This window comes from Motacilla alba, chromosome 5 (assembly GCF_015832195.1).
Source record: "Motacilla alba alba isolate MOTALB_02 chromosome 5, Motacilla_alba_V1.0_pri, whole genome shotgun sequence".
NCBI lineage: Eukaryota > Metazoa > Chordata > Aves > Passeriformes > Motacillidae > Motacilla > Motacilla alba.
The window spans coordinates 19,192,752-19,217,897 of NC_052020.1; the positions used below are offsets into that span (position 1 = coordinate 19,192,752).

Sequence of the window (25,146 nt, forward strand, 5' to 3'; positions counted from 1 at the left end):
TTTTCTGAGCAGTCTCAGCTCTTCTGGCTAAGGAGATAAGAGTCCACAATAAAATACCTAACAATTTAGGCAAAGATTTGAAGGCAAGCTCTCACAGCATCCTAAATACTGGGCTAGAAAATACCAGTGTCTTCTTGCAGAATGATCTGACATCTACCCCTTGAAGTCACCAGATGTTTGGCATGTCTCTGGTCCAGTGGGCACACTTCTTTTTGTTAAGACTCCACAAGCAACTACCTGCAGAAAGCTCCACTCTGCCAGCAGAAAAGCCTTTTCAGTTTAAATCTTCCTTTTCTTTACAACTATTCTATAGCTGTATAATTGTTTTACATGAGAAAAACTATCAGTTCTTCTTTGCATTGGACCCTACATTTTTACAGTAACTTCAGTATTTACCTCAAGGATTTCCTCTGTGTTTTGACTTCCTCAACTCCTCTAACGCTACAGTACTTCATCCTGAATTACTTACCTCCTCAGTGATTCTTACCATCTAAAACACTACTATGTTTGTTTGTTTTTTTTAAGGCTAGGCTGCAAAGGCAACAAAATTTCCCCAAACTGAAGTACTCTGTTAGAGATTCTTTTCACAGCTTGAATCTTACAGAACATACTCGTAAATACCCATCTCCTCCATCTGAGATGTCTCCATTATACATGAAATGTACCACTTTGCCTTGATACCATACTAAGTATTATAATCTTTGCTCAAGACATTAACATGGGACTTGCCACACAGCTGATCTTGATTCATGACCTGCATTTCACCATTATCTTTTACAGGCACAGCCTTCACTTACACTTTTACTCTAGCCTGCACTTTGGGGGGATGCGTAGAATGAATTAACAAAGTTCTTGTAGTTTATGCACACTTCTTGAATGATTTTGTGTTTCCAAACACGACAAACAATGTTTTGTGTCCTGAAGGAGAGCCCAGTGTTGTAGGAAAAACTGAAGTTTGCCATAAACACATTTGGATACAGACTTCTGTAGAAGCTCATCAGAAAGAAGAATCTGAATTTTGTTGATTTTCTGCATTTAACTCCTCCACACTCACAATGCACATGTATTTATAAACTTCTAGGTCAGGGTAATCCTCTAATATTGTACAGAGGTGATGCCCATGGAAAAAGGTGCCCTGAAACTGTATTACAATGAAGAGAAGGAAGTTTAAAACATGAATCAATTTGAATAGGAAACAAAAGATCCTTCTTCAGCAACAAACACGAACATCCAATAAACCAGCCTAGAAACTTGGCACCATCACAAAGAGGCTGAGGTAAGCCAGGACAACATCTCTTCCAGACTGAAAAGGATTCACAAAATCAATTAGCAGTTCATTCTTTAATTAAATGAAGATTTACACAAACAACAGAACACTTTGAAGAAGTATAGGCACATATTGCCACAGAGGGGTTTCCTACAGCACAGAAAACAGCCTTCAATTCTTTATTCTCCCAGTTTGGTTTTTGTGCAGCAAAGACAAAGCCCAGAGTCCAATAAACCCCAAACATGAATTACCTGAACTCCTTTTTTTCTTTACAAATAGAAGGAGGAAATTAGTTCTGTTAAGATGCTCAGAACAGTCATTTTGCAAATGGTGCTGTGAAGATGATCAGAAGGGAATGTGTTGTAGCATAACTGCCCTATTTCAGTGCATCATCCTGTAATAACAATCTGCAGCACGGCTGTGCTTCATTGAGAGGGAGGGAGTGCTACATCCAGCAGGCCCCTCAGTACATGCACATTCCAGAGAGAAGCACCCTCCCTTTGCTGGAAGGCAGCCCATTACCCAGCTTGAGCCTTTCAGATTCTCATTTCAGGACAGAGATAGAACTTGCTTCATTGGCTGCAGCTATTTGCTGTTTCCAGTTATGACCCTTGTGATTAAGCCAAGCTCTGAGCCCTGAAATCCTCTTGTGAAACCGTGAACAGCTTTTGTTCAACAACATAATAGGAAACCATTTTTTGGCATCCAACCAAACGAGTATTTGAATGTTAGCTTTTCAAAAGCTATCTCATTAATTCAAGAAAGAAACCTCTTTAGTTTCGTTTTGCTGAAATACACAACGTGTTACACTAGGCTGCAACTTCTGACAGCTGTAGGTAGAGAATACTTCCCTTCCTTGCTGCTGGAATCCCTGCCCTTGAGCATTCATTTGTTTGCAACGGCAGAAAGTTGGTCCCGAATCCTTCCCAGACCTTCTAACATAGTGTCCAGGGTTTCTTTGCTCAGTTCCACAGTCAGTGCAGAAACAACAGGATTATTTCCACATAAGGCAGCATCTTCCTGAATCTTAAAATAGGAATGCAGATGTTAGTTGTATGAAAAATTCATTTATGTGTTTTTCCAGAGCCACTGCAAAAGTCAGTGTTTAATGCATACATTAAACAAAATGGTCTGAATTTGGAATCCAGCTCCATCCTGAAGAACCATGGCACATTTTTAAGCTGTGTGCCTCACTAGTGCACTCCCATTGGCAAAGTGCAAGTGAGCATCTACTGCCGTGAGTATTGGGATATTCACAAGACAGCTGTGGCAGGAAGCCACATCTGTATCAAAAGCATCTCAGCAGATACCACATTAACCCCACCCCACACACAGAAATTAGATTTTAATTCCTCCTCTGAATCCCACTCATCTGATTTTTATTGGTTGAGGGATCCAAAACTCAGCAGAACACAAGCAGTAAGCTAGGTATACTCCCCAAATGATAGATGTGGCTAGTGAAGGAAGTTATTAGTAATCATAAGTAATTTCCCAACTAATGAAGTCAGCTAAACATGCTGGTGGAGTCCTTAGGATTAAAGGATGATCACTTTATGATTTATCTTCTTTTTTCTGTAGAAAACAATGGTGACTAGGAACAAACATGGTGACTTCTCACGTCCTCATGCACACAAAACTTCTGTGCAAGAGAGCTTTCATCAGAGACATCATTCCCATGCTCTGTGCCATCTCAGGTATCATCTCTGAGAAAGTCTAATGGCCCACGAGGCATGAGACAAGCACCAGATGCCTGTCTGAACTGGTTTTCCCTGGCAAGTCAGGTGTTGGACTTCATTATTTGGGTCCTTCCTAGCCACTGCCATTACCTTTAACTGCAGTAGGCAGGTAGGGACTGCCATTCTAACGATGCTGTCTGAAGATGTCTTGATGTCCACCCTCCAGTCCATGTCCACCAGCCGAGGCAGGGAGACTGGGGGATTAAAAAATGGCTCTGTTAGGCTCAGCAGCACACAAGGATACCAAACCCTGCAACCCATGACTACCACCATGCACAGGCCTCTCCCCTTCTGACCCTGGGAAGTGAACAAGTTTAGTTCCTACTACGTGGTTTCCCATCATTTTACTCTGGAATAAGCCAGTCTCTGAAGACCTCCTCATGACTCTGGAAGGGCAAAAAGGGTTCTCCCATCATTATATGCAATGATAGTTCAGTGCAAGAAGCAGAGGTAAACTCCCAAAGCAGCTGGGAGAAGTAGAGCAGTAAGATGTTTTTTCCACATGTTTATGCCCTGCCTTGCTGCCTGCTACACTCAACTAGTGTTTCATCATAAGTTGCTCTGGCACCTGCATGCTAATTGCTCCGCTCTGAAACTGGTACGAAAGCACTCAGGAAAGCTTGTAAAATCTAGCAGGATAAAACATGTAAGTTCAAGTTCCCCAACTAAAGCATCCTGCAGTACAGCAAACATACTGACAAACTGCAATCTTCACATTCCTTAACAGTATTTCAGATTATTGTCCTAATTACATGCAGCCTAGCAGAAACCATTTAAGAGATGCAATACTGACATCAATAGCTCAGAGCTGGAGACCTCTTGGGCCCACCCAAGGAAAGAAAGACCAGTCTAACGTGGCTGCTAAGAAAAGAGCTGTCTCAGTAGGCAATTGCAGCCTGTCTAGATTCTGCCAGTTGTAAGATGCTTAGTGGCTTCCCCAGGGGTTGATTGCCAGCCTTTCTACTGACTACAGACACTCAAGTTGCTTTCTCTCTGTGCTTTATTGTCTAACTGAATTTTTTTCTGTCTGGGGAAAGGCTCTCTCTCCCCACCCCTGCTGCTTCCTTGTGCAGAGCTCCAGGGGACAGTGCACAACTGGCTGCCTTGCTCCTGCCTTTGGAACAAATTCCAGTTCACAGTCTGTTAGGGCCAGCACTTGGCAGCATTTGCAACAACACGAAATACATCTGTTAAGCCCTGTATGTTAATTTGCAAAGATTGATCTGTGTTAACATAAAAAAGTGAACGGTTTCCTGTCCCTCACAAGCCACCACCAATCAATCTGTTGGAATATCTGCCTTAGATCACTGCCTCGGTCCCTAAGTAATGCATGTCAGATACTTCATAAATACAATACTAAGATAATCCATTATTTCCTGGCAGACAATCTCATTCCTGAGATTACTACTTACTCTGACTTGCTTGTGCTTCATTTCTCCAAGCAGAGCTGTGAAAAAGTGGAGAAAACAGTATCAACAGTGCTTTGAGGAGAAAAAAAAAAAAAAGAGGTAAGCATTCCGCATGGCTTATCCCTGACTGAAGGGTCACCAGCAGTAAGCAGGAAACAGAGACTGCCCATGCTACTGAGTGCCATGGAAAGGCTGGGACTGGGGGTAATGGCAGGCAAACTGGTGACCAACCACGGGTTCTTCTGGAAGGGTAGCTTGTTTAAAGCCCACACCCTTCTCCCTGGTCTTATCAAAGCAATGGGCTCCAAGCATTGAGATGTGCAAGCAGAAGTGCCCTCCTCTGGCACCACCTCATGCATGCTCTATTACATACAGTGCCTCTGCACCTGAGCCATGGTGACAAGTGAATGGATATCTGGATACTACCCAGATCTTCTAGAGTGGAAATCCAGCCTTCTAAGTTTTACAGTAGCATTTTTTCACCACACAGCTGTTAAGATAAAAAGGGGCTTTGCATATTGGGAATGTGGCCTACGTCCGTTTCAGAAGTCACGGGAAAACTCTTTGTGCCCATGGCTGTGTTTCGTTGACCATTTACAGAAACAAGACTCATGTGGCCAACTATCTACGTATCAAACGACATACACAGGCTTTAAATCTCCGGCTGAAAGCTAATGGCAGGTGGATAGCACTTACATATTCTCCAAGATTATCTTAGTCAAGAGGTTTTTCAGATTTTGGTGGAAGTTTTCTGGGAAGAGACAGAGGATGTCTTCTGCCCCGCTCAAGCCGCGGTACACCACGTGCCTGGTGAGGTTGTGCAAAGCAGCCACCAGCTGTCAGGAGGCAAGAGAAGGGCTGGGTTGAAAGCATTACATACAGCACAGCACGGGCCTTCTTAGCCAGGAGACACAGCTCAAGCTGCGAGACCCTCACCACCAGAGCCTTGGGCATCCAAGTCCGGCCCGACAGGCTTAGCAGGACAGGGCTGAGCTCCTCAGCGCCCTCCGGTTCGCAGCCTCAGCCCTTGTGCCGCGGGCGAGGGTCGCTGTTACCGCGCACGTCTGGTTTCCCGCACCTTCCCGAGGGCCCGGGCCAGCCCCGTGCCGGCACCGGCACCGGCACAGTCCCGCTCGTTCCCGCCCGGCCCTACCTGCTCCGCTTCCTCGGCGCTGACGGCGAGCCCGGGGCAGGCGCGCTGCGCCAGCGGGCCGAGCGCGGCGGGCGGGCTGGAGAAGCACTCCTGGCACAGCTGCCGCACAGCGTCCTTCGACGGCGCCTGGCGGGGAGGAAAGCGGGGGCGCTCAGCCGCGGCCCGGCAGCGGCGGCCCCGGCCCCCGCGGCCCGGCCCCGCTCACCTTCAGCAGGATCTGCAGCGCCGCGAAGTCCCCGTCCCGCAGCGCCGCCATCTTGGCGCCGGCAGCGCGGCCGCGCTCCGCCCGCCGCCATCACGCGCCCGTCAGCGGGGCGGGGCCGGGACACGGACCGGGAACAGGGACACGGGACAGTGACCGGCACACGGACCGGACAGGGACAGGCACACAGCCCGGGACAGGGAAGCCCTCGGTGTGTGGCACTGCCCCTGCCGCTCCAGTCGGGGCGTTTTTTACCATCAGTGCAAAACTCTGCCTTGGAGTTGTGCTGAAATCGCGCTGCTTCCAGCCAGCGGGAACGGGAGCTGAAGGATTTATCATGGCACTGTGATAGCGATACGGACCATTATCTTTGCAAGCTGTGTCTTTCACTTCTTAAGGGATTTAAATAAGTCCACTTTTTAAGAGAGAACGTCCTCTCTTTGCCTTCTGTGGCTTCCAGCACGTTTGGATCCAGGGAATCACTAATCTGTGGTCTTTCCCCGTCAGTGCCTCTGTCACGTCCCCATCCTCATTTCCATCTCTGTCAGTTTGTGAGCAGAATACTGCACAGTGAGAAATGCAAACATATAAATGCTTCTTCCACTGGGCTTAACAAGCCTGGCAGGGAACAGGGTTTACTCTTGAAGAGGAACAGATTCCATACTACGCACTAGGACAGAACAGAAAGTGAAGGGAAGGATAGTGAAATATTATTTTTTTGATTTCCAAAATGAAAGGTTTGCAGCTAGTGGGTTAAACAGTAGCACCCCAGTGAGGAAAAAGCATGGGGTAGTGGTTATAGGTTGGAGTTTAAGAGCTGGAAACCAGAATCACATTCTCTTCTCGCTTCAGTCTTTAGATGAATCAAGGCAGGTCAGTTTTGTCACGAGTGCCAAGAAGGTAATGGCACTCTCTGTACAACACATAACGTCCTGCAGTAGTAAGTGTGGGCATTTATTAACATCAGCAGTTATCGTGGAGGTTGTGAAAGGATAAACAGAATGGAGGCACTGTGAAAAAACAACACTGTGTTACAATCTGAGGAAGTATGCCTAAAGGAAATGGGGATTGTTCACAGGATATACTTGTCCTTGCATCGTTGACCTCTTACAGTCTGCCTGTTTGTCTTGTTCCCAAACTAATAAGGTTAACTTTTTCTAAGAGGTGAGCAGAATTTTTCCAAGCAGTAACACTTCTGAAATGCCATATCTAACTGGGGGAGAGGGACACTTACATTTTTTCAGAGCCTTTCTAAAGCAAAGACTTTACAAGACTTCAATAAAATCAGGTTGGTGCATGCCTAGTGTATTGGGTTTCTGTGGCAAGGTTCTGGTGGTGGGAGGTTACAGGGGTGGCTTCTTTGGCAAGTTGTTAGAAACTTCCCCCATCTCCAACAGAGCCTGAACTAGCTGTCTCCAAGATGGACCTGCCGCTGGCCAAGGCCAAGCCCATCAGTGATGGTGGGAGCACCTCTGGGATAGCAGGGCTAAGAAGAAAAGACAAAAGTTGTTGCACAGAAGTAATTGTGAATCAAGAATGAAGTTAAGTCCAGGTAGCAGGGAGGGATGGGGAGAAGGTGCTTTTAGGATTTGCTTTTTCATTATCCTGCTCTGATTTCGACTGGTAATGAATTCAGTTAATTTCTCTGAGTCAAGGCTGTTCTGCCCATGATGGAAATGTGAGTGATCTGTTCCTGTCCTTAACTCATGAGCTTTTTGTTACATTTTCTCTCCCCTGTCCAGTTGAGGAAGGGGGTGATAGAATGGCTTTGGTGGGCACTGGGTATCCAGCCAAGGTCAAAACATCACCCCTGGGTTAAGGGCTTAATTGGATAGAGTAACTTTGTCAGACGAGTAGGTGGAGAGATGGAAAGGATGGGAGGGTGTAGGGTGGGGAGAGTAGATAACTGTCACTGCCAGCTCTCAGAGGAGTGTGTGGCAAGAGAACATTCACCTGTGAGTCACACACTCAGAACAAAGACGCTGCCTGCCGGTAAGCACAGCTGGCATCCCACTGAATTTGTTCTCCAGTCAACCTCCTAATGCTGCCATTTCCTCACTCTGGGAGCCTTATAATTATGAAGAAATAATGACAGGTTTGATCTAATATCAAAATTGAAATGCTGTTTGTTTACTATAAAACTTGAAACACCTAAAGCCAGCAGAAATGCTTAGTAAAATGCTTTATTTGGTTTGATCTTTTCTTTCTTTTTATTTCTTCTTCCCTCCCTTCCTTCCTCTCCTCCTTCCTTCCTTCCCTTCTTCCCTTCTTCTTTCCCTCCTTCCTTCCTCTTTCTTCAAGATCAAGGCCTCCAAAATGAAATTATCAAGGATGAACTGTGAGACTGCATCCTGTAAGGAGGGCTGGCCCTGTGCTCAGTGTGATTATCAGGAAGGTTTGAGAAACACCAGTTCAATTATCTGCTGTGCCAGAGGCACTTCTCTCTGAGTTTGAAAAAGAAACCCACTTAGGGGAGTGAGATGGATTGGATGACCTCCAGAAGTGTTTTCTCACAGCCCTTTTTTTACCATGATTTCATGTCTGTATCACCCAAGGGGACTCAGCTGTGAGTTCTGAGCCTGCAGATGAGTCACAGCACTGTGTGCAGGAATTGGGTTGGATCTCATGAACCAAATTGTCCAGTCATTGAGTCTGAAAATTAAATTCTGCCTCTGGGCTGGCAAATTTGCCTGCACCTAGTCTTGGGTGATACAGCTGGAGTACTGACTGATGTGACTCTTGGTTGAGCCAGCCTAGGGTATCTGAAAATGGTTCTCCCTAAAGTAGTGTAGGTAATTTTTTTTTTCTCCTTGAGAAGTAAAACCAGGAAATACTAAATTTAGCTTGCCTACAATTCTTACCTGGAGAACTCTAATCTTTTACACTCCAGGGAAAGAGCCAAACAGTTCTAGCTCACTTTGTCCATTCAAGAGTCCTTGGGAGAGAAATCCTTGGGATATTAAGGATCTGATGGGAAGAAAGATTAGATTTTTTCCCCACAGCATAGCCTGTATTCACTGGAGCAAGTGTAGCAGAGGAGTGGTCTCTTCCTTAAGGGCTTCCAGCTGCAAGGCAAGGCTCTGCTCTGTAACTGCTCCCTGCTGGGTGGGTGCAATTTTAGTAAGAAAGTTGCCTGTCCTTTTCCAAATTAGAAATGCAGGATTTAGCTCCAAGGGAATACATTAGAGAGATGACATCAAGTGTGTTCATGGGCCTGGATGTAGACTGTGTGAGAGAGGAAAGCTCTGTGTCCCAGCCAGTCTGTGGCTAAGCCCTACAGAGCTTCAGAGAACAGGATGTCCAAACAGTGACCCGTAATTAGTATTTTGACACATATGACTTTTTTCTGGAATTCAGAAAGACTGATTGGTCTGTGTTATTGGGGGAAGTTTCTGAACTCATCACTGGACTTGACAGGTAATCCTTGCTTTAACAGACTTAGGCAAGTCAGGTTCTTTTATCTTCCAGTTTCTTACATTTATTTCTGTTGGTGAAACCAATTAACTGTGTGATAGAGAATAGGCTAGAAGCACTGCGGATACACTATGGGCATGACTAGCAGTGCTGGCCTGGCTCTGCATGGCTGTGCACCCTGTTCATTGCCAGTCTGTTGCCTCTTGCAGTGGCCCAACAAAGTGCATGTAATGTAGAATCAACACCTTTCCTATTTGGCCCCATCTCTTTTCACTATGTACTTGTCATCCTGACAGGCTTTTATTGTTAGGGTTTGTTAAGAAATGGAGCCAAACCATGTGGTTAACATTCAGGTTTGTACTCTTCCGTGTCAGTTTTCAATCACCTTTCAGATGACAGTATTCCTTCCTCCCTGGCCTCTCAGCTGTAGCAGCTGAACTTCCTTTTCAGTTTGGATTGCTGATACTTGAGACTCTTCAAATGGGACTGCGAATTGGAGGGCAAGACCACTGCTGACAGATGTGATCTGTAGGGCTCGTGCCAGCAGATACTCTGTGTGCTCTGTAAGTCTGTGGACAGTTGCCTGCATTACAGCTGGAAAGTGAGCAGCCTCACACTGCTGTAAATCTGTATTAAAACTGGAAAGTGAGCAGCCTCACACTTATAAAGAGGACATTGCACATTAACAGCTCATCTAAGGAAATTTTCTTTGCCCTCTGTTGCAAGACAGTCCCTATAAAATTTGATAGGCAGCTCAGACTGTTAGTGAGATTACAAATGTGTTCAAACTGCAAAGCATCATTGGGACAAAAATAAGCTTTCTGAGTGTTTTCCAGCCGAGTGTATTTGGCCTAAGCATCATACCAAGCTTTTACCATTGTCTTTATTCAAGGTCTCAGTCAGATTTAACAACCATTCATTGATGCTCGCAAAACTCCTGGGAAAAAAATTCTGTATAAGAATCAACGGAACTGCATCTGGTTTTATTAAGCAAATTAAAGCAAGCAACAAAACATGAGGTATTTGCAGCCCCAATGGCATAACAGAGTCAGTTCTGACAAGACGGGAGGAGCAAGCCAGCACAGACAAAAGCAAGACATTTAATAGCTCTTATAAGAGCAAAAAAATAAACCAGCCTTTCCTTCCCACTCTCCCTTTGAATGTCAGTGTCCCTTAGCATGACGTGGTCATGCTGAAGCTGAACAAGGAGGCAGAGACCAGCACCAGCATGGCCTCCCAGCTCTCCCTTTTGGCTGCTGGAGGTGAGCACCACTCTGTGCAAGCAACTGTGCAAATATGGAGGGGAAGGCAGCAAGGGAAAGCTCAAACATGCTGGGGCTCACTGGTAAACTGGTCGACAGCAGCTGCCAGAAATGTGTCCTGTGAGACAAGGTATGTAAACCAGCAAGCCTCAAATGTGCCTGGCTCAGTTTCGTGGCTTCTATCTTCCAGCAGAGGAAGTGAGCTGCCATGGAAGTAGTTGATGACATCTGTTACTGGGAACCACTGCTGGCAGGAGAGCAGTTTCTGTACATCTGTGGGGCCTCAGGCCACCTTGGTGACTTGTGGCAGTTCAGCCTGTAGAGTGAAACATCAAGGGCCAGCTCTGGAACTGCAGCGATGCCAAGCTGTAGGCTAATTTCACCAGTTTAATGTTCTGTACTCATTACAAAGTCTCGCTACACCCCGGCCCAGTGCAGTCTGCAATGTTGCTGCGACACAACCTGTAAACTGTGCCAGACCATTCTCAGTATGCTGCGTTGTCTTGCTTCCCTTCCACTCTTCCACAGCCTAAATCCCACTTGAGCACTGTCCTCTGCACTGCCTGCCTTTAACCACTGGGTGCCAGGGGCCTCCCAGCAGGCAGCCACTCACACACTGGCTCCTGCGTCTGGAGAAGCACCAGCCTTGAACCTCTTCACCCAGCTGGGCATGTGCTCAGTTTACATTTGTGGTGAGGGCAGCTGTGTGAAACAGCCACTGGCAGATCGAGGCGGCCCCGGGCACCTAGGGACTTCAAGAAATTGCATTTTTCGATGATTTCTTGATTTCTTGTCTCTGCCCCTGCAGCTCAGGCTGCCTGCAGAGAGGGAGGTTAAGGAAAGCTGTAAGGTCGTGGCTGTGACCCAAAACCACAACAAGAACCCCATCAGTTCATTTCTTATGGGAATAGCTCACAGAGAGGGAGCAGCCACCGTTAGTTTAAGTTACATCTCAGTAAGGCAAAAGGATTCATATCCCATTATCAAGAAAACACTGGAGTCATTCAGGCTCCTTTTGTTGCAATTGCTGCCTTTTATTGGTTTGAAATGACACTTTTGGAGGGCTTATTTCTGCCTTACTAGCTATGATTGTCTTTTCATTTGCTGTTAATATGCTGGCTAGCTCATAGAACTCCAGATTAAGGTGCTAAGAAATAGCAATAAAATCATAAAGCCACAGGTTATTTCAACAATGCCTTGATCACACATATAATTGCAACAGAAAACAGTTTCAACAGCAGTTTTCAACAAAAAGCAGTTTCTTGCTCTATTTTAAATGGCTTAAAACTCAGAAAAGAGGAGGTATAACACAAACACTCAGAAAAGCATCTATTAATGCCTCAAAACAGAAGAGTAGAAGTGTAAAAAGTAACAAACTGGAATATAAATTATTTTTCTTTCTCTGCAGAGGGAGAGCTAAAGCTCTACCTCTCCACAACCACATCCTTAAATTACCAAGCCATCATAAGGGTAAATGTCAGGATAAATGCTTTGAAAATGTCCTTCCCTGTATTATTAACATCACTATGGACTATTAAAATTAAAAGGCTCTTTAAAACATAATTGACTTTTTCATTATTTATCTGCTGCTGCCGCTGTTCACTTCCATGTGTGTAAGTAGTAAATCCCCAGAGGGGTATTTCATATCTATATAAACGTATATTAAATGCTTTGCCTCTGGCATTTTAGAAATAGCACAAATGCAGCTGTGTTTGTGCATCTATAATTTCAGGACATGAGCCAGCCTCTCGAAGAAGTTTCCACTTGGCAGCTTATATTGTCTTCTCTGGAATTTTGCAAAACCTCCAGTGTCAGTAACAAGGGTGTGTGAGGCGACGTCAGAACAGCAGAAATTAGCTAATTACATTAAGACTTCAGCCTATGTTTATGAGAAACATTATGCCACAAGTGAATTGAATCCAGCTAGCTGTCTGCTGGGCTCTTACCAATAGGATAAGAATGACATGCAAAATAGTACAAACTAATTACTTTCTTTTAAGGGAAGCTCTTCAAGCAGATTATGTAAAATACACTAAAACAGACTTCATCCCCTATGCCTATCATCTATTACATAGTAAATGCAGCATGTGTAACAGAAATTAATACTTTCTCTAGAAAAAAATACCTTTAACCGTTTTGTGTGCATTCGTCGTAACTCACAGAGGGGGAAGCATGAGAGAGGTGCTGTTTGGAGGTGAGAACAAACAAAAAATTGCAGTTCTGCAGGTCATGCAGTCACACTGTGCTGTGCCCTGTAGCTCTGTGTCTCCGAGGGATGCAGAGCAGCAGCTGTGACCCTGTGAGCACATGAGGTGCAAACCAAGCTGTGGTGTGGCAGGCGAAAGCCGTCAGTGGTGTGACTCTCACGCTCAGCGTGTGAGCTTTGGCAGGTCTCGTTTGTCAAAGATAGGAACTGTGTTTTGGTTGCTTACTTCTGAAAGCAGAAAGTTCTGGTGTTTATATACTGCATGTCCTGTTGGCTGTTACTAATTTAATGAGGGTTTTTTTTTTCCTTAATTCAGAACATTTTATGGCTGTGGTGTTTTATATTTTTTTCCTCTCAGTAAACTGCAGAATGGAGCTTACAAAACCTCCAGCCTCTTAGGACACACTGCATTTAGCCCTGCCATTCCAAGGTACGTAGTTTGATGAGTTAGCTAAGTGCTATGCTATGCTGAAAAGAGCACCTAAGCATTGGTGTGCTTGTTGTTCTGTTTCCTCCTGACTGATACATCTTGCAAACAATCCAACTTATTCCTTGTCCCCACAATGACAGCATTGTACAGCACAACAGATCAGCATCAACTGATGTGTGATGCACGGTGCCTCATCGTACCAGAGACTGAATCAAAGGGCTACTGAAGAGTGCCACAGCTTCAAAAAAATGATGTAGCTGAACCTAGAATTTGATTTGTTTTGTTTTGATAGCTGTTGTTTAAACCAGGCTCCCCAGTATATTTTCTGTTAAAAACATCTTTTGACAAGGCTATAAAATTACCCTAGTTGAAGGGTAAACCAAATGACCATGACTCTAACATCAACCCTAGGAAGTAATTCCCTGGCTAATAGCTACTGATGCCGCCCTGTCACTGGGTTGCTCGGTTGTTTTTACCCAGGCTGTGCGTCCCCACTCTGACAGGTTGTATCAGCAAAAGAGCCCTACCTGGGGAACCAGAGCTCAGGGAAGACAGCTGCAGGCATGGTTTTACTGGTTGAGTGTTCCTGTGACAACAAGTTTGCTGAGGATTTGTGTCAGCTCAGGAAGAGAATCTGTGCATGCAACAGAGAGGCTGGACATTGGTAGCTGACTTTATAATTTCAGTGTGTGCACGTACAATACAAACCTGTGATTATAAAATGCATATAATATATAAAACGTAAATACAGTGGTGTAAACCAGGCCTTAAAGGTTTCTCCACTCTCGCCTGTAACTCTTTGTGCCAGTGCTACATGGGAGCACTGCTGTCTGAATCCTCCTGTTGCAGCATCTTGCCAATGCACAGTGATGTTATACAACTTCATTATGCAGTGACACAAATACCATGGAGCTGAAGCACTGCTTTCAAGAAAAATTTCTTCCAGCAGTAAAAACAATGTTTAAATCAACACAAACACAGGGTTTTGGTAATAAGGCAGCTGTGGGTCACCAACTGTTCTGAATCAGCATCTCTTGAAATGAAGCAGAATGAATTCTCATACCTTCAGATACAAGCTGTCAGAGTTTAGAGAAGTGTAGATGCTTTACACCTCAGGAAATGTGTCTAAAAGTGGGACCTCGTATTCCAGTCTGGAAACAGAACCAGATGTGTCAGCCTGTTGTGCCTTTTCTCTGCATTGTGGCTCTCATGTGCCGTGAAGTGACAAAAGTGTGGGACAGAGCACAGCCATTGCAGCAGTCCTGCCAGCAATGCTTGTGATGTGGCTCCACTGGTGTTTTAGTTTGCATCAGGACTGTATTTTCGATGCAAATCTCCTGAACATCTTTATTGCCTGTGCTTCATTTTGCATCAGGGGCTGATTTTGAGTGCAGGGGTTAGGTTCTGTTGAGTGAAGTTAAACTGAAAAATGTTCTCCAGAAGTGTACCCAACAGGCTCAGATGTCATTAGGCATTCACTCCAGAGGATCCAAATGAAGGTGATTTAAATTAAAAACAAAACAAAACAAAACAAAAAAAAAAAAACAAGAAAAAAAATAGGCATAGTGTGCATGTCAGATCCTCAGCAGCAACTGTTTGTGTAGAGCATCTATTCTACAGATTCTTCACCTTATCAGGCAGATGGGACTTGATCTGATTTTAAGAGTAGTGGAGAGAACCTAGTGAAAATTAGGATCCTAATTATTAATTTCATTTTCCCCATAAATGAAATTGACCATGTGAAATTCTTACTCCTCCATAAACTATGATCATTAGTGAATTAGTGCTTACATAATATCACTGAAAGTGATTTGTCTTTTCTGTAAATGTGCTGGTAATGGTGAGGAAAATTGCTAGTTTATTCCATAATATTCTCTAATATTTCACAACTTACACAAGTGGTAAATATTTCAATTGTTGCTGAAAATGGACTCCTTTCAAGAGTAGAATGTTCCAGCTGAATCAGCACACAAAATTGCAATGTAACTATAGGAAGTTGGGGGGTGAAAGGGGAAATTGCATAAAGAATCCCATGTCCTAGGTAAAAACCAGCATATTGCAACCTAAATTGGATTTGGACTAGCATTTGCCTCTGCTTTTATTGTAGGAGTCAATGTGATTTTTAAGTAGTCAGGATCCTACCAACTACATTTTATTGGGAAACAGTCTGGAAATGTTCTAATTCCATAAACGGAGGCAGAAGTCCTAGAGAAAACATGTTTTCTGCAGTAGAACATAAAGAGTACTCACAGCACCCTTGAGAATTTTCCTGAGCATTTCTAAAAGGAAAGGCGTTTGAGATACTGTTTCATGTAAGGACTTAAATTGATAAGTAAATGTTAAACAGTGTTTGGAGAACGTTTGATGTTAATTAGTTACAGCTGCATTTTCAACAATTCTTACTAGAACTTTTTCTTAAGCAGAAGCAAACAGGAAGCATAACTCTTTCAGTATCACCACTGACTCAGATTTGATTCAATTAGGAAAGAAAAATCTATAGTAACCAAAATTTTAAAACCCTGTTTCCTTCCTGGAACAGGAAATGTAAAAATAGGAATAGTCTAGTTCTAAATCCTGCTAAAAGAGGTGAAAATGTCTCACTCATTTCCATAAAAAAACCCTCTTTACATTGTTTTTGAAAGAGCAAGTACGGGGACCTAATCAGCTTCATATATGAATATGCAGCATATTAAAAGAACTGAGAGAAAACAGAAAAGCACACAGAAATCCTAGCTACATTGGTTTTCAGCATCACTATTACAAGCTCCAAACCAGTATAAATTAATTTAATCTCTGTGAACTATGAACCACTATTGATCCATAAAACGTAAGAGTCCAGACAATGGAATACTTGCTAATTTCTGACTGTTGGAAGAGAGCAATATCAATATTCCACTCAAAATCCCAGTAAAAATGGCTGTGATTATAACATGTAATTTAATTTTTGTAAAATCACAACATTTTATTAATTAGATGCTAGGTGCTTTATTTATTGAGCAGATTGACAAACACTATTAGTATGTAGAATGCTCCAGAGACTCCTACTTTCATTTTCTTTTTTTTTTCCCTCAAACACTATTTGGCTTGTTAATTACAAAAGGCTGAGAAACAGTTTTCTTACAATCCAGGTTTGGGCTTGGATATTAATCCTAAGGTAGAAATTTCCTGTCCCAATTATCTCTTTGTCTTGGTCAGCTTAAAACCACAGTAAGCCTCAAATACTACACAGTTCCAACCCCAGTCATCTTGAAATGGGAGCCTCAGAGTCTAAAAATTTCCTTCTGCTGGAGTCATTAGAATCACGGTGTTTGAACAACCATTCCCAAGATAAGGAGGCAGGAGAGGAGCTTTAATGTTTCTGAGGTCTAATGCATGGTCAGCTACTTCACTAAAGAAGCAGTGGTGTTTGGGGCCACTTCAACAGACAAACCTCTCTCAAAAAGCTGAGGCCAGCTCTCCTCTCAGAGCAGGGAGGTTTCTTCCAGAGTACTTTCTTGGGAGCATCCAGCAGCCTGCACTCACCTCCTTCTGCAAATACGATTTACATGATTAGCTGGAACTGAGCCAACACCCCCAGACTAGGGCACAGGATACAGGAGGATTTTAGTATGAGCTGGGTTTCCTGGAGGGAAGTCCAGCTAAAGAGGAGTCTTGCATTCTCCTCAGTCTATTGTTCAGTCTGACTTGGACCCTGGTCTTTTCTGTTTACTCGCTCAGACAGCCTATCTCCCTGCATACCAATCTCTGTGTGTACAGTAAACACTGGAAGCTCATTGCAGTGGTAATAAGGCATTGCACCTACAAGAATCCAAATCTTCCTGGGTCAGCTGTTGACCTTGGTTCTTTCTGCCCTCTTCTCCCTGCTGGCAGGCTCATGCAAGAAGGTAGGTGCAGGCAGCGTGTATCCCGTGTGTATCCTGATCACTGCTGCATACTGCAACTTTCATCAGATGAGAAAAATACATATATGCCAGCAAAATGTGTTTTTCAAGGCTTATGGAGGTGACAGAAATTTTGTTGCTTAGACTTCTGTATTTATAAGAGAGGAAAGCTTTTATTTGATTAATTTTGTGACCACTGTGTGTAGAGAAGGGGACAATATGGAATCATATTAAGGCTGGTTGAAATTGACTTCATTGACTTTGCAGTTCAGGCTGTGGCTGTGTATTTGGCAGCATCTTAACTCCTGTTAACACTGTTCCTTCTCTTTGCCTCCTATCAGGAACATATGCCACGGAGTTTTCTCCAGCAAGGCACCTGTCCTGCACAGACTTTGGAAAACACAGACATGAAAATAAATTCAAAGGTACCTGCAATTATAGAGGAAAAGTGATTGAACTGCAGGGTGCTAGCTTCAGCTTAGCTAATACAGGTTAAAATATTGGTGGAGATGACTGAGAGAAGTCATCTTTCCATATGCTTTTCCTGTTCCTATGGTCCACCTAAGGCATCTGTGTTTGACTACTGTCAGAGAGAGAAATCTGAGCTAAAGGGACCCATTCTGGCCCTCAATATGTTACACTGCCTAGTAACCAAATGCAAGCTGGCTGGGATCCCTGCTAGCCTACCTGAGCCAGATTTATGCAATCAGACACGTTTCCTATTTCCAGATGCTTGTAACAATTGTATAATTGGACTAAGCAAGCCTCTCTTAGTGATAGAACTACTAATTTTTAAAGAGGCTGATAATTCATGGTGATAATGGAGCTGTCAGACACCATGTAGGTGCCCTTGCTTTTGCAGCTCACTTCCAAATTCCCCTGCCTAGTCCTGAACATCACCTCTCCCTCCCTGAGCAACCCTCTGTGCTGGATGCAGCCTAATGCAGAGTCCCTTAAAGAAGCACATGTTCCAGCTGCAGGAGAACAGCACAGTTTGTCGCTGTCACTCCCTGCATTTGTACCTTGCTGGGCAGAGCTCCTGGCCCGGGGAGGTGACACGGTGCTAGCCAGGCATTCCTTCACTGCACTGTTACCAGAGCTGCTTGTCTCCACAGGTCAGGACTGTGCCTCTCCTTAGCCATGACCTAGCAGATGCACCTTCTGTTGCAAGGGAAGGATGGGAGAGAGACTGCCTGCTCAGGGCACGGTGTGCATGAATCCAGTGAATAATAATCCAGAGTAAATGACTGTTTCCGTGGAATGTTTTTACCATTTTGATTTCATATGTTTCAGCAAGGTGCGAAAATAGTGGGGAAGGAAGGCAAGGGGGAGGGGGAGAGAGGAAATGAAGGAGAAGAGGCAAGCTGGTTTATTTGCTGAATTTTATTGGTTGCAAAGCCCAAGTGTTGTCTCTGTGTCTGTTCTAGTGAGTTGGCACCACATACACACACAAAAATTTCATATTTCCTTTAAACGGCAGAAATTCCAGTCTGGCCTGGCAGAAGGGTAAATTCCACATAAAGAGCAGTCTCCCTGGAGAGTTTTTGAAAATAAATCAAAAACCTGCGAGACTGAGAAAAATTCTGAAAACTGGTGATGTGTCAAACTGATTTACCCAGCTTCATATTGGCACAGTTGGGATATGACTGCCCCCCACAAAAATGCAGAGCCTTAGACACAGATTCCACACCTGGTGTTCAAAAACCTGTGTTAGCTCACTGGAGAAGTGTGTCTGTACACACAGCCATGTGGCCACCATAAAGTGTTACTCATAAGCCATATGAACACGTGCATATGGGATTCTTGAGTTCAGTGCCTTTATTCTGGCAATCACAAGCTGAATTCCACAGGTGCACACACCCTTCTGGCTAGCAAAGACTCATCCTATGCAGAAGGTTGATATACAGTCTGCATCTTCCTTCATGCAGTGCTTTTAGCATCTTGTATCATTCCTCATGCTTTATGGTGCATTCTGGGACAAAGGCTCTATGTGATAACAAAAGATAATTTGGGAGCAGAGGCATCTGATAACATGGGGAAATTCTATGAAGCTGTCCTTCATTTTACCATCCACATACCTCCCACAAGCTGTGCATATTATAGGTGTTTGCATCTTGGTCTGTATATTGAAATGCAGTTCGCATTTCAAATGCCTCTACTTGTTCTCCAAGCCTTCTCATCCTCCCTAGTTTAATCCTATACTGTAGCTTCACTGTGCCCATCACTTCTATGCCAGAGGTCACTGACACTCCTCTGTGAGACAAGAGTTGGTCAAGAAAGAGGCATGTAGTTACTGAGTTGTGACTCACTCATTCTGCCAGGCCCTTTCTCTGTGCAGATAAACTCAGAATGGCCAAGGGTTTTCTTCTCCCCCCACACAGCCTCCAGCCATCTTCCCCACAGCACGGCCCCATTTCTGGGCAGGCAAAATAAGATCCTTTAGCCAGTAAAGGCATCTTCCAGTGTGCTCAGCACTTCTACGTCTGGAAAAGATGACCTGGCAATTACAGTGGAAGTCAAGAGCAGATGAGTAAGCACCAAGCTGTAAACATGTACATTCTGTCTATGGCACCTGGCTGCATTCTATCAGTCCTCCATTTATCAAGGAAGGCAGGGTCACCTCAGGGAGGTGAGGAAAAGTTGTCAGCAGCTGTGCCAAATCAACAACATAAGCCACAAAACAACAAGTAAGAATCTTGCTCCTAGAGGAAAAGGCATGTCCGCCCATCATCCCACCAACTGTGGGATGGATGAGGCTTCAAGTTTCTCCCACATTCTCTCTGAATATAAATATAGGCAGAGCTACTCTGATCCCTTTTGGTACAGCACATGATTTCCTCATGGCCCCTGACTAAACTGATTCTTGTGCCAGTCAGCTCAGGAGGTGAGCATGTCCTTCTGCTGTGTGCACACAGATTTGTTTTCAGCTGGCTCTGAGAGCTACATCAAAGTGACGGTTCCAAATGCTTCAGGAGTTTTAAGGAGGAAAGCCTGTTTTTTTCTCACTAAGAGAAGTCTACCCCCAGGAGTGACTTTCACTGTGTTGAAGTGCTTCTGTCCTGCAGAGCATGGTCTGCAAATGAGGTGTAGAAAGTGAAAAAAAGACAGACTGAAAACCAAGAGATGAATCACACAAAGTCAAGAATGAGTAAAGGAAGACACCTAGAAACCTCCTGTTATTAGTACAGTGTGATTTGGTATCTGTTCACCAGTGTTCACTCATTTCACCTTAAGAACGATGCCAGCTTTCAAAGAAAATGTAACACAAAGCTGGTGCCAGCAGACAGCTGATACATGAAATACCAAACCTCTCTACTGCTGGTAACTGAGCCGTTGGCCAGCTTGCCAAAATTACCCAAATTACTCCCTGTGGTGAGCTCTTTACTGGCACAGCCTACAGGTCCTAAATGGCCACGGAGTTGGCTCACAGCAGGACAGCACGCATGGCAGAGAAGCTTGCAGCTCTACTTCCAGGCCTGTCCTTACACTGAGAGAGCACAGCGAGGTTCTCCTGGACTTTTAGGCTGGTGTTGTGGTGGACCTCACACAGCACTGGATCCAATTGTCTTTTTCAGATTACACCGACAGCACAAAGTCAGGTCAAGCTCCCTGCGAGCGGTGAAGGCAGTGTCATCCTTGTAACCCAGCTCATCTTCCTCATCCAATTTGCTGTGCAGTCACAGAGATAATTGATGGCACAAGGGAGGGGCAGTGCTGGCCAGAGCTAACAGCCAAAGCCAGTGGGAGATTGCTTTTTTCAGTGGCAATCACAGCTGACTTTGGTGCAACTAAGATGTAAGAAACTGCAGTAACACAAAGAGAGGAGAGGAACTGTGGTGATAAGTAGAGAAGGACAGGCCAAGGGAGGGAAGTAAAAGGTATTGCTTTCAACGTGAGAAGTGAGTGCAATGACATTTGTAGCACTGTTCTGCATAAATATGAGTGAAGATTATATTTTTGAAAGCTGGAGGAAAAGATATCACAGCAATCTTGATATGAAATGACTAAGGTCAGGCTGAGATATATTGCTCTGTGGGTAAGAAAGGACATTTTTTTGATAGAAGACACTGAGAAAATATCTGGAAAATTTAGATATTGCCTGAAAATGAGAACCTAGAGAAAGAATAGTCTGAATTAAAAACAATGCGCAAATAAATGTGTGTGTGTATATTTATAGTTAGTATACTAAGCTCAAAAAGGAAGAGAAGGGACTGAAGTAGAAAAGGCAACCATGCACCAGTAAATTATGTGGTCTGTGTGTGTGAAATTACCTGAAGTCAAGATGAAGAAGAATAGAAGTGACCAAAAGAAAAAAGCCCTCCCAGAGGAAGTCAAAGGATGATGCACTGATGAAGAAATTAAGGAGGAAAAGGAAACTGTAAGATGGAAAATGAAAGGCAAAAGGACTGCCATGTGTTTCAGAGATTGCTGACATGTCTGGGAAGATGGGAACTGAGGATTAACTGAATCATGGTAGTTAGAAAATGGGACACACCACTCTGATGTGGGAGGTATAGAAACCAGATTGGAGAGGGTTAGGTAGATGTGTAAGATTCCAAGTAATGAATTTAAAGATTCAGTTTACTGACCTCAGGGATGAAAGGCCAAGAGGGAGATGGAGCAGATGGAGATGCTGTAGAGACAAATGACGTCAGGAGTGGGATGGGAAGACTTAAAGGAGGAGGATGGAAAGAAGAGTTTGTTATGCTTGCTTGTGACCTTTGGAAATTTATATTATGGTCTCTAGCAGGGGTTAGTGTAAGGAATACTGGTTGCCACTGCCTTTGCCTGGCTCTGATTTGTGGTGTGACTGTAAAGCATCAAACACAAACATACTTCAGTTATTTTCTCCATTTAGGTCTCTGCCTGTGTGCTGTTTTGTTTGTCTTCTCCTCGAGGTTTGCCACTGGCGTTACAAACAGTGCTCTACAGAGGAGGAAGCTTTAGAAACACAGAAATTAAAGATGGAAAATTCCTCTGTAAAAGATCAACTAGCCCACTTGTGCTTGGTGGGGATAAACACTGTGTTGTGCTTATTTAAAATACCGCAAGAAGTCTCCCACAGCAACTGCTCCACCAGGCAGTGGATCTTACAGCCAAGCCATTGTGACAGTACTCATCCTAATCTTTTTGCCTTGTTTCATCCTAGTTTCTCCCTCCTCACAATAAAAATGCTCTCACTTCTGTAAACCAAAATAGTTGTTCTCCCACAACTGCGTTTATTTTTTGGTAGTGTTGTGTCCTACACACCGTGCACAGCTGTATTTAGTTCTTTCAACTCACGTGACGGGGTCTCTAAATCAATCCCCATCACTTCTGCTTTTTAAAAAATAATTCATTTATGTTTACTGATGTCTTTTTGATGAGAAGATAGTCAGGGCTGAATGCCTGAATGCAGTATTCCAAAGAGTTTCCACTACACTACCAGTAACAGAGGCTTTTGTTACAGTTTCTGTTTATGAACTCTACTATCCCATTGTTTTCTTGTTTCTGGTTTTTTTTCCCCTCCCATCATCTCAAATTATGGGCCTGTCTAATTTACTGTCTGCTTGCCTGCTATTTTAGGTCTCTTTCAGCATTATGGCTTCTGAGAATTCGTCTTCTCAATGAATATCTGTGAGCTGAATTATTTCTTGACAGATGTAGTAGTATCCCCTGTGGAACTACATTTTGTTTCCTGAATATCATTTGTGCCAGATCTTTGACTTGTAAAATTAATAGAATAGTGTACCCTCAACCCCACAGCTTAGAGGTGTTTCCTTCCCTTCCCCTTCCATCCCCAAGCTTGAAATCATAAAAATGAACATTAAATGGCAACTAAAGAAAAATAATTTTTTTATTCTTTGAAAGAGTTGTTTAAGCCTCACGGCATCACTGATACATGAAATTTTCTCAGTACAGTCCCAAGAGAAAGATGAATTTGCTTTGTTAAATAATTTCTAGTGTCACTGAGGATTACCAGACGTGTTCTCCCTGCCTGAGATGTGATAGGAGGTTTCTGCTCCCAGCTTATCTCCACTTGTCTGCCCCATACTGCTTGCAAGAATCTGTAAGGCAACTTCAAATGTAGTAATCCTTTGTTGCCAAAATCATCCACTTTAGTTGAAGCCAGTTGGTTTTTTTTGGGTTTTTTTTGTTTTTTTTTTTTTTTGCTGGCCCCTCCTCCCCACCACACATTGGGCAGATGTAGTAAATACCTGCTATCCTTGCAGATGGAAAGGGCAAGAGATGCTTGTGGATAGGATAAAAATAAAATGTAGGTTGGTGACTTCTTAGCCTGTTTTAGCTGCAACCCTCTGCTATTTGAAATTAGTGCCAGAACTGGTAATGCTCTTCAGAAATGATGACTCTCCTCACTGCCCTCCTCACAGACTACACTGTGGGTCATTTCCCAGGACTTGTTTCTGGGAAGCACACGATGCTGAAGATCTGTTGGATCACAGGGCCAAAGTGAAGGCGATACATTGTGGGTTCATCCCATCATCAAGTGCATTATAAGCAAACCAATTAAAGGTCACATCTGTTAGTCACAACTCTTGTGGTTAGGCTCCTATTGAACAGCAGGCTGTGTGACAGCAGGGTGTGTGTGTGCTCAGGCTCGCTGTAGAGCGTGCTGCAGAGAGGATGTGTGGTGTTAAGGCAGAGTGGCAAAAACAAAATTAAGGCTGTAGCTATTTTCCACGTGGCTGTTCATTACAGAAATGTCTGTGGCAACATTGTTGATGCTGTCAGTTTGCCTGCTTTTCAGTTCCATGAGACGATGCTGTAGGACAAGGCCATAGAAGAGCCCGTTCCTCTCACAGAAAGCACACAGCAGCGCATCTGCAGCACACATTGTCTCTGGGGCAGAGAACAGACACCTCTGAATTAGCACTTGTCTGTGTGAGGCAAAGAGTATTCTTCGAAAACCATGTTATTCTCCTCTTGCTCAAACCACAGCTAAAAGGGGAAAAGGAGCAATTCAAGGTAATTTTTCTCTTCTGTAACCTGAACACAAGTCTTTTCTCTTCAGACCCCTTTCACTGCTACCTTATTCCACTTGGGCAAGCTGTAGGGCAGGATTTGCCTTACCTAACTTTGAAAGCTAGGTGTGTTTTGCATGGATAGCTAAAGTTAGGTAAAATTAATCCCACCTAAGTCTTTTATCTCTTTCTGCTGGGCTAATATTTCTAGTTGTATTTCTTGTCTGCCCTTGCCATATATTAAATCTTCCCAGTACCTATGCTCCTGCATAACATAACTGGAGGCCCTCACTCTCAGAGACAAAGACTATTTTCTTTCCACAGACATCTCACTTCTTCCTAATGAGGAAATTAAAAAGGACCTCCCTTTTCCTTCTGGTGTGGGGCAGGGGTCTTTTCAGCTCTTTCCTTCCTCTTCTCCCACAAGTGAGAGTCCAGCCATACATCAGGATGGTCACAGTAAGTCTGTGCCGAGGCAGTGATGTCCCTCAGTGGTAGTCCTGAAGCTACAACCACATGGGTATGACACCACCTTTACATTCAAAAACCTTATGCAGGAATTTGTCCCACACCTGAAATGTCTTGTCAAATTTTGATTCATAAATGTGTGAGTCAAAATTTGGGGGAAAATGCCAGCTTGTAGGATGGTGTTTTGGGTTTTTTTTTAAGAAAACCTGGGAATTTCTCCTAAATGCATGATGCCACCTGAACAAATCTGTCAGGTCACCAGACTCTTCACCTGAAAATTCCTTAGGACTTTTGCTGGCCCATGGAGAACAGCTGAAGTACAGTAACTCGCATCCCTACTTTGCAGCCCATGTACCCGCAGTGATGGTCACTTCCCAGCTATACCATGAGTCACAGATTGGGATCACCACTCACACTCCACTTCAGCAATGCTGTCTCTGAAAAAAAAAGTAACTGTTGGCTTGAAAAGCAGGTGCAGAATGAATGACAATATGCACTTTTAATTATTAGTAGATTAACCCATTTTTTATTCTGGGTAGGTATCAACTCTCATCATGTGACACGAGTCTGTGACGGGAAATAGGTTTTTGTATGTGTTCATACAGCTTGCACTAAAGTCTTGTCTGCAATCCCTAGGTAATGATTTCATGTTCATAGTAGTAAACCCTAACTAGCAGAAGCAATGGACAGCAGGTAAGGTTCACAGTACCTCAGTGAGTCTTGGTTTTAAACATCTGGAGATAGAAAAAAAGAGAC

General features: G+C 43.8%; 2 protein-coding genes across 2 annotated transcripts in view; one reads left to right on the forward strand and one right to left on the reverse strand.

Annotated features, from left to right (window-relative positions):
• Positions 1-1,322: 1,322 nt before the first annotated feature.
• COMMD9 (COMM domain containing 9) lies at positions 1,323-5,886 on the reverse strand. Its single transcript, XM_038138768.1, has 6 exons — positions 5,771-5,886; positions 5,566-5,691; positions 5,109-5,248; positions 4,416-4,450; positions 3,094-3,197; positions 1,323-2,293 (listed from the first exon to the last, which is right to left on the reverse strand). Exons 1-6 carry the CDS (start codon positions 5,819-5,821, stop codon positions 2,153-2,155), a joined length of 597 nt encoding a protein of 198 aa, XP_037994696.1. The 5' UTR covers positions 5,822-5,886; the 3' UTR covers positions 1,323-2,152.
• An 11,475-nt stretch (positions 5,887-17,361) lies between these two features.
• Positions 17,362-25,146, forward strand: part of PRR5L (proline rich 5 like) — a 50,189-nt gene continuing 42,404 nt past the window's right edge. Inside the window, exon 1 of the mRNA XM_038138767.1 lies at positions 17,362-17,385. The gene's annotated coding sequence lies outside the window, so the exon portion shown is untranslated. The remainder of the gene's footprint in view (positions 17,386-25,146) is intronic.

Coding starts and splice junctions, on each gene's coding strand:
- COMMD9 (XM_038138768.1), bottom strand. CDS start 5,821: ATGGCGGCGCTGCGGGACGGGGACTTCGCGGCGCTGCAGATCCTGCTG. Junction 5,249..5,565: donor GCGCCGAGGAAGCGGAGCAG/GTAGGGCCGGGC, acceptor GCCTCCTGACAG/CTGGTGGCTGCTTTGCACAA. Junction 3,198..4,415: donor TGAAGCACAAGCAAGTCAGA/GTAAGTAGTAAT, acceptor TTAATCCCCCAG/TCTCCCTGCCTCGGCTGGTG.